The sequence below is a fragment of the Gymnoscopelus microlampas genome (assembly GCF_963454915.1).
Source record: "Gymnoscopelus microlampas genome assembly, chromosome: 2".
Taxonomy (NCBI): Eukaryota; Metazoa; Chordata; class Actinopteri; order Myctophiformes; family Myctophidae; genus Gymnoscopelus; species Gymnoscopelus microlampas.
The window spans coordinates 31981730-31991054 of record NC_139939.1 but is presented as its reverse complement, the minus strand read 5'-3'; the positions used below and the strand labels follow the sequence as shown (position 1 = coordinate 31991054).

The following is a 9325-nucleotide window of genomic DNA, read 5'->3' as shown; positions in this document are numbered from 1 at the left end:
CGTGTACTTATAGAAAATAACGGATTCTCAAAAATACGTCTGAAATACAAAAATCTGTTCTTCTCAACAAGTAACTCTCAAGAAAAGATTCTGCACTGCGTGAGAGAATCTGTCCTGAAGCTTCGTCCTAACGTGTACACACTGTGTGGGAGTGGGCGTGCCTTCAGATCAGGAAGCAGGCCGCGCTTTACCCAATCAAATGTAGCGGGCGGGATTCACGTGTCCGTCGATCTTTCCCTACTGGAAACTACCGGAAACTAATTTAGCAATAGCGTCCACGGAGCAGACAAAACCACGGAAAGATATTCACATTTGAACTTACTCTTTCATCATAGAAACAAGTGGGCTTATAACCAAAACAATCCATGTTCTCTGGGAGAAGTGGTGTTAGTGTTCCGTGTAGAAATATTGTTAGTGGGAATGAAATCATAGTCGCACCACCCGGAAGTGGAGCGCTGAAGGCAGACTTAAACCCCGTTTCCGTGCGCACAGGTCCCGCGTTAGCATTGGCCCAGAGTCAACTGAGGAGGGACGAACAGAGGTCGCTGTTTTTCCTTTTTCAGTTGAATCTGGGTTCCGAGATTGGGCTCAAGATAGCAGTAGTGGGAAGCTTAACTCCCTTTGGCTGCATCATCGCTCCGGTGTATTGCCTGTAAGCACATGTACAGTACAGTAGACGGGCACAATAATGAAAAAAAAATAACAGTAGCTCCTTGAGCGAGAACAGCCAAAGAAAGGCCACACTGGAAATAATACCACACACACGCACACGCACGCACGCACGCACGCACGCACGCACGCACGCACGCACGCACGCACGCACGCACGCACGCACACACACACACACACACACACACACACACACACACACACACACACACACACACACACACACACACACACACACACACACACACACACACACACACACACACACAGATACAAGTGTATCTATCAAAATTGTCATTGTCATGTAATGTTTCACTGTGATTGCATTTGAAAACAAAAACAAAAAACATCATACTCTGGGACCCTGAGAGACAACGTCCAAATCAATGATTGTATTTTTGTTGGTTTTCTTCCATGGTAATTTGTCATGGGATATTTGCACGCTGCTTGATAAGAAGCAGACCAAGTGCCGTGGGGCTTTACTGGAAAGAGGAAGACCTCCCATGGGCTGGATGTAGCTCCCTTGAACAATTTGTTCTAAGCTGTATAGTTGTCTACCCAGGTGCTTCTGTCATTCATCACTGTCAATAGTGAGTAGGCTATCTGCTCCCCTTTACAGGCCACTATGTTACCACAGCATGGTAAAGCTACAGGATTACTATACTGGCACTCATTATCGGTAATGCCGCTGATTTGACATGAGGAGCAAACCATATTACAGATGCCATGTATGTCATGGCAATGCAGAACATTGTTGTATATTTACAAGGCAATAACGAGGCAGATGAGAGGTTTATGAGGATGATGTATAAGCCTGTGGTGGTCCATGCACCATATATGTCAGGTTTTATGAGGACTTGATTGTGAAATGATTAAGGTTAATGCCTGGAGCGGCCACACAGTATTGGAATTCAATGAGCCACACAACACTGACCATGCTGCGATATAGAAAGTGTGCCTCAGGTACTATTAAGTAAGTTCAGCAATCTGAATCTGTCAGGTAAATCATATTGCATTCCTCTTGCTGCTCTCCTAGCACCTTCTATTATTATTCCAGTTTGGCCTTGAGGCAGCAAGCTCAATCCTATACCACAGCCATCAATTTAGGACCTCACGCCCAGGTCTTGCCCTCATGTATGAAACCACAAAGCCAATATACACTAGTCAATAATAACAAACACAATGTGTATGAAACGGATAATGACAAATGCCATCGACCACTTATAAGACCTGAGGCCGATTCTACAAATGTTTTCTAAATCCTAACAGTTTTCTGCGGACCACCATCTCAAAATATGTTGTGCAAGGGACCCCCAGAAGCAAAGATTTGAGTTTAAAATGTTCGCTTTAAGCAATATATATATTCAAAGATTTGCACAAATGTTCACATTTAAAAAATAATGCTCATAGCGCGTGACGAAGTGAGTATAAAATAATGGTTAAAGAGGTTAAAATCTAAAATGACAGAGAAACTTTCCCGGTTTTAATGGGTTAAAGGTTCAGTAAGTGATTTTTTTTGGTTAAAATCAGTGTTAACTAGCTCTGTATTCTGAAAGTGACATAGTGTTTGTTCGGTATAACAGGTGTGTCCCCGTCTCTTCTGCTCTTTGCATTTTCAGGTTGGGATAACAATTTCCTTCAATCAGGAGAGAGAACTCATCCAGGATACAGGATAATCAAGTGAAAACAAAATTAGCAGACGAAACTGGAACTGGAACACTATAAAATTGAAACTGAATTGAATCTCCTGATTGGATGAAATTGGCAACCAACTTGAACATTTATTTTCTGTTAATTAAATAGCTGGAGAGAAGGGGAGACCCCATGTTACTGAACTAACACACACTCAATAGCAACAATAACTAACAGAATATCCAGGGACAGATGAAGCAGGGACCCCCCACTACATATTGTAGTGTTGCATATTATTTGTTTTCATAGATAGCTAGATTAGTTTGACAGCACCATCATGTAGGATTCATGTTAATGTACATTTTCAGACATTTAACCACTTAAACTGTCAATACTTAGTAAACCTAACCTTTGGCTCTGTACTTAGTCTGCTCTTTTTTCCCTCTACACCAAACCGCTTTGCTGAAATAGCCGATACAAGCTCACAAGGCCTCGCAGTGCGAGGCGTTGAGAACTTGTAGATCGGCTATTTTTGGCTAAAGTTCTCCTCAGAATAGGAATGCTATAGTAACTCTGAGGACCCCCTAGGGGTCCCGGACCACCTGTTTTAGACCCCTGCTCTACACCAAATCTCTTCGCTGAATATAGCCGATCTACAAGCTCACAATGTGTCAAAAGTGTGAGCTTGAAGCTTTGCATTTTTTTCTCCTGCGAATATTTGCCTATTTTGCCTGTTACATGCTGGGGATGCTATAAGGTTCACGCAGTTAAGTTCCTAACAGTGTAGAAGAATCCAAAGCCTTGATCCAGAGGGATACAGGTATATAGCCAACACGTCTCCTTGACAGCACACATGTGGTATCCCAAGGGCTAGCATCAAACGCTGTCTTATTTCCTTTGAAAGGGGACAGAATGCAGTGTTGGAAAGCAGAAAGGCCTTTGTAATAGCTGACATCAGTCACTGGAGCTTCAATTATAGTGACAGAGCCGTGGCCCCGGGACATGGCTTAACGATCATATAATAAGGGTTGTTTGTTTGTTAGAAATCAACTTAAGAAACCATCCACACTGGCCTGTGGGGTCTGTGTACCACTGGCTCAATTTGGACAGCATGAAAACGGCAAGAGTGTCGGAGTGAGAGGCAGAGAGGATTGTCTAAGGCTGACTGTCTTTTTCAAGTATGCTGTAAAGTCCTCAGTGTTCATTTAACTCCACAGTGCACAAATGAAACAAATGGTTCCACATGGTACGAGTGGAAGCTCATCCAGTGAAATTAACACTCAGGATTTTACTGTGCCGGAACCAACCAATGAGTCCCCCCCTCATTCCACCTCATAAGACTTGATGAGGATCAATTTGGACTTGAGTGTTTGTGGCGGTGGCAGGGCGCTCTTTGATTCAGTATGCACGAGAGCTCGGTGATTAATGGTGGGTACTTAGCTGGGAGACACGGTCAATAATCGCAGCGGTTCAGCAACTTAATACTGAGGTGTATGCCAAGGAGGAGACAGGATTTTACACGCCTGCAGGGTCTCATGGAATTGGATAGAAAGTGGATGGGGAAACAAAAACTTTGCTCCCTAACTCCTTTTGGATTGACTGAGCTGGGATTTATTTCAATTTAACCTTGGCAACGGCTGCAGCATCATTTCGCCAAGCCTCCCACAACGACAGCAACTGAGGCTTTGTGTGATAGAGACGCAGATAGGACAAAGCAAGTCAGAATGATGAGAAGGGAAGGAGGAAAGAAAGAAAGAGATATCTGGCAGCTTTCTCAACATTGTTCTCAGCTTCCATGCCAATAAGCACTTGCAACAGGAAGAAAAAGAAAACAGAGATAAGGAGAGGGAGAGAGGAAGAGAGAAAGACAAACAGCAGTAGCCATATAGGCAAATTGAGACAAGAAAATAACAAGAAATAGAGATTAAGCACGAAGAGCTGTGTGCCCAGGTGCATTGTGTGTGTGTGTGTGTGTGTGTGTGTGTGTGTGTGTGTGTGTGTGTGTGTGTGTGTGTGTGTGTGTGTGTGCATTGTGTGTGTGCAGTGTGTGTGTGTGTGTGTGTGTGTGTGTGTGTGTGTGTGTGTGTGTGTGTGTGTGTGTGTGTGTGTGTGTGTGTGTGTGTCGTGTGCGTGCGTGTGTGTGTGTGTGTGCGCACACGTGCGTGTGCATGTGTGTGTGTGTGTGTGTGTGTGTGTGTGTGTGTGTGTGTGTGTGTGTGTGTGTGTGTGTGTGTGTGTGTGTATGCACACGCGGGCACATCAGGCAGGCACAATCCTACAAAGAAATACGGCACCACTTTTAGTGTCTGTTTGATAACCCTGAAGTCATAACAGAGTACAGACAGACCAACATTTTGGGTCTGATAAAGGGAAGTTCGGTGTGAACGGTGTAGTCATTCATCATTATCAGCCCTAAAGTATACAACACACTGCTCTTCTCCATCTCTCCATAATAATGATAATAATAAATGTAACAGCTTGCCTTCCTATCGCAAAGGTGACGGATTTACAAGGTGACATAATCAGTATAGGCTACAATTCCATAACCTGAGAATGTTTCTGTATAATCCTCTTATTATCATCACACTGCCAACAATGACAATGACTATAGGGAAAAGTAAAGATATTTCACTGCAAGGTCAGCTAGCAAGACATGCGTTTGGCTTCTATGTCCTACAAATGCCATCAGTGAGTTAGCAAATAACATACATGCACAATCAATCAATCAATCAATCAATCAATCAATCAATCAATCAATCAATAACGTTCAACCCAGATTCGGCTCAAACAAGGGGTTAAATTCATTCTACTGCTAGTCTGCTATGCCACCAAAATGTGGAATACCTTACCAACAGACATAAAAAAGTGTGACTCCTTACCCTCCTTTAAAAGCGCTGTAAAAGAGCACTTACAGGTGGCTGCAATTTGTAACTGGCTCCTGTAAAAAGTCTAAGCTTACCTCTAAGCTTCCCTCCAGAAATCCCCCCCTTCCACCCCCAACTGTTTACTCTACATATTTTTCTTTTTGATTACTAGCTCGTTTATATGATGGATTTGCATTTTTTATTTAAATGTTTCAATGAATTGAATACACAGGACCCCACTGGAAACAAGCCATAGGATTTACTCCTTTAGCATCCTTTTGTATGGAACTGTACCTCTGTGCTTTTTTGCAAACTGTTAATAAAGTATTCTGTATTCAATCAATCAATCAATCAATCAATCTGTTTAATTAGATATATTGCTTATGTTTTAATGGAAAGTTGTTGTTATACGTCTCTTTCTGAGCATAATAACCTTTCCCGAGGCATTCTGTAACAATACTGACCTCCAGCGTGTGCGCTCAGTTCTGTCCTTGCGCATACATGGCAGAGCAGAGCAGAGCAGAGCAGAGAGCAGGGCGCATCTCCTGTCCTTGGACAACAACAACACATTGATGCTTGTTGACATGCTGTCTCTCATTCCTATATGTAATCGGACAGATTAATTAATTTGAGGTTTGTTTTGGTGGGTGGATGAAGTTGGATGTGGACGTCTTACTGAAATTACATGACAAGAAGACCTGAAGAACAAAGCAGATCGAATGTGGATATAATCAGTCCTTTTGCTTAAGAATAGCAGATACAATTGTGATCGACACAAATACGCCCCCCCCCCCCGGTCACGGCAAACATGCATGTCAAACTGGCCAAAATGAACGGTCATGGTCACTATATTTTAAATGTTATTGCCCACTTCTAGACACTTTTTCTCCTTTCTATCTCCTCTAATTTATTGCCTTTCGTCTCGTCTTAGGGGCGGAGCGGGTCCCTGACCGTGTTGCCAAATTCTGCGAGAGAAATAAGCAACCAGGTCTATGAAAACAAGCCCAAAAGAAGCGGATAGGGTACGCTACGGCTATTTGAAAATAGCCGATCTAGATCTGCTATTTTCAAAAAGGTAATTGTGGAATTATGGGGGAGGGAGGGGGGGGGGGGGGGGGGTCTGGCGCAAAATATTTTCAGATGGGGTCAGTGGACATAGGGGGGTCCTTGACATGAACATGTGTGAGAACCACTGTTTTAAACAACATTACAAGCCCAAATAAGCAACTACACTTTAGAAACAAAACTAGCCCAAAAAACGCAACCTGCAATATTTACAAGCAACTTTACAGAAAAAGAAGCCAAAAGTGGCAGCAGATCTACAAGTTCACAGAGCATCACTTCATATGCTGCACTGCAGCTTGTAGGCCTACTTACATCTGCAAGCTCTTTTTAACAGATCTTCTGGGGGTTCCTGGCACAAAACCTTTTCAGATGAGGGTCCGCAGCCAAATAGTACATATCAGTTTGGGGGTCCTTGACATGAAGAAGTCTGAGAACCACTGGCTTGTAATAAAAGGACATGGCAACACTGGTCGCTGATAGTTTTTTAATGTGAACAGCACGTGGTTGTTCCAGAGCTGTACAGCAGGACTCGGCGGGGCGCGGGAGAGATGCAGGGAGCGGGAGAGAGGAGAGAGAGGACACACGGCGCGCCGCGGAGGGCGCCCGCTTTCTAATGGGAGTTCTAACATAATGACTGATCTGATCTACAAACATTTTGGAAATAAGCTCTTTTAAAAACAGCACAGCCTTTTAAGATCAGATTTTGCCTCATTTGTGTTGGGCTATGGACATGGTTATGGAAGATGACAGGTGAGGAGAGAGGGGGGACCATTGTAGATGTATTTTTATTTTTCTGGACAGTATGATACGACCATCCTAAACTGCAAGTGTAATGTCACAATAAGAGATTATTTTTTCCTACTCACTTGACATTTTAAAAGCCATAACTTGACTATATAAGTTTAAGTATAAGGTTTAAACATGGATTTCTTAAGTAACTCCAGCTTTGGAGATGGAATGGAGACGGGTGGCATCTCCTCTAATTCCACTTCTACGAGCCAGTATTCCCAGCTTGCTATCTGGGGTCTGGCAGTGATAGTCGGCTTCCTTATTTTGTTCACTATAGTGGGGAACATCTTGGTTGTCATCGCTGTCTTAACGAGCAGAGCGCTGAAACCGCCCCAGAATCTTTTTCTGGTCTCCCTGGCCAGTGCGGACATTCTAGTAGCCACGCTTGTCATTCCCTTCTCTTTGGCAAATGAACTCATGGGCTACTGGTTTTTTGGCAAAGTTTGGTGTGACATCTACCTTGCGCTGGATGTTCTTTTCTGCACCTCCTCTATTGTCCATCTGTGCGCCATTAGTTTGGACAGGTACTGGTCAGTGACGCAGGCAGTAGAATACAACTTAAAGAGGACGCCAAAACGGGTTAAAGGGATGATAGTGGTGGTGTGGCTGATCTCCGCTGTCATCTCCTTCCCTCCACTCTTAACCATGGATAGGAGCATCAGTGAGATCACACCCCAGTGTGAGCTGAATGACGAGACCTGGTACATTCTCTACTCCAGCATTGGCTCGTTCTTTGCGCCCTGTGTCATCATGATCCTGGTCTATATTCGGATATACCAGGTGGCAAAGACTCGGACCAGAACCATGTCGGAGAAGAAGAGAGAAGTAGAGAATGGCGTGGACCAAGCTGAACCGGGCCAAGGCGGGTCGTTAAAGTCTAATGGAGGTGGGAATATGAAAGAGCAGGATGGTGAGAATGGTCACTGTCGGCAACAAGCAATAGGCTCTCCTCTGCCCGACGAGCCTGAACATCCCCCTGGAGACCAAGACGATGACTATGAAGACAGCAGCTCCTCTGACGAGAAACCTAAAAAGAAAGCCACTTCCTGCTCCAGACGTAGCCACGAAAGCAAGAAAGACAGGAAGTCGAGTCGGAAGAGCAGTTCCGCCTCAAAGTTCTCGAGCAGGAAGTCACGCGCCAGCTCCAAGTCCATGGAGATGTTTACGTCACGCCGGAAGCGCCGGAGCACAGTCAACCGGAAGAAGATCTCTGCTGCCCGAGAGAAACGCTTCACGTTTGTCCTCGCAGTGGTCATGGGCGTGTTTGTTCTCTGTTGGTTTCCGTTCTTCTTCTCCTACAGCCTCTATGGAATCTGCCGGAAGCCCTGCGAGATCCCAGAGACACTGTTCAAGTTCTTCTTCTGGATCGGCTACGTCAACAGCTCTCTGAATCCAGTCATCTACACCATTTTCAACCAGGACTTTCGGAGGGCTTTCCAGAAGATCCTCTGTAAGTCCTGGAAACGCTCTTTCTGAGGGTGTGGATGTGGTTATATAATGGACCTGTTATGAGCTGTAGGCTGCACTGCTCTGCCCTGGGTGTTTTCACTGCTGTCAGGGACTGCTGTAGGACTGAAAGAACCCATCATGGGGTTGAATGAGGGGAACCAGGGTGTGTAAAGGTTTGAAAGCAGCTTCTGCCCTCTATTTCAATTTGAGGTGTCTCTCATTGAGTTGCAGGCCACTTTTAGACTTTGATATGGGCCTCGCTCATCACCTTAAAAAAAGAAGCAAAAAACACTGTTATGGACTTCAACGGATTCTGTGATGCATGCAAACCGCAGCGTATCCACTGCAGTGATCGGATTGGAGGAACTGCAAAACTAAGAGGAAGACTTACAATGCGAAACCTCACTCCCTGAAAACGACGCTAAGGCCTTGACAATCTCCACGTGTCAGCTGTGACATGTGACAATGGTATTGACCTCTCTGTATCTCCCTATTTCTTTGTTGATTCCTTTATGTCACTCTCTAACGTGAGGACCAATGGGACGAAGGGGCTCTTTGCTTGCTGTTTCAGCAAGGAAAACTACATTTCTGTGGAAAGAAAAAAAAAGAAAACGCAAACAATTTACCAAACCATCATTCATATCACTTCAGGCTGCAATGAAAGGACTTGGGAGGGGGGGTCACTCTTAATCAGGTCCACAGAGGGGAAATGAACATTGAGAAATGCGTGTATGTTCTTTATGAGATTGATAACATGGTTCTGGGTGTATAGAATTGCAGGCAATTACCTCTCCCAGGAATGAGTGTACTGTATATTATCCTGCACTGTGAACAAGAGTGTACATCTGCTGCTCAGG

At 44.4% G+C, this 9325-nt stretch overlaps 1 protein-coding gene across 1 annotated transcript; it reads left to right on the top strand.

The window, feature by feature from the left end:
- Positions 1-7151: 7151 nt before the first annotated feature.
- On the top strand, positions 7152-8495 carry adra2c (adrenoceptor alpha 2C; the record flags this gene model as incomplete). Its single annotated transcript, XM_084070923.1, has 1 exon — positions 7152-8495. The coding sequence occupies one exon, from the start codon at positions 7152-7154 to the stop codon at positions 8493-8495; it is 1344 nt and encodes a 447-aa protein (XP_083927049.1).
- Positions 8496-9325: the final 830 nt, after the last annotated feature.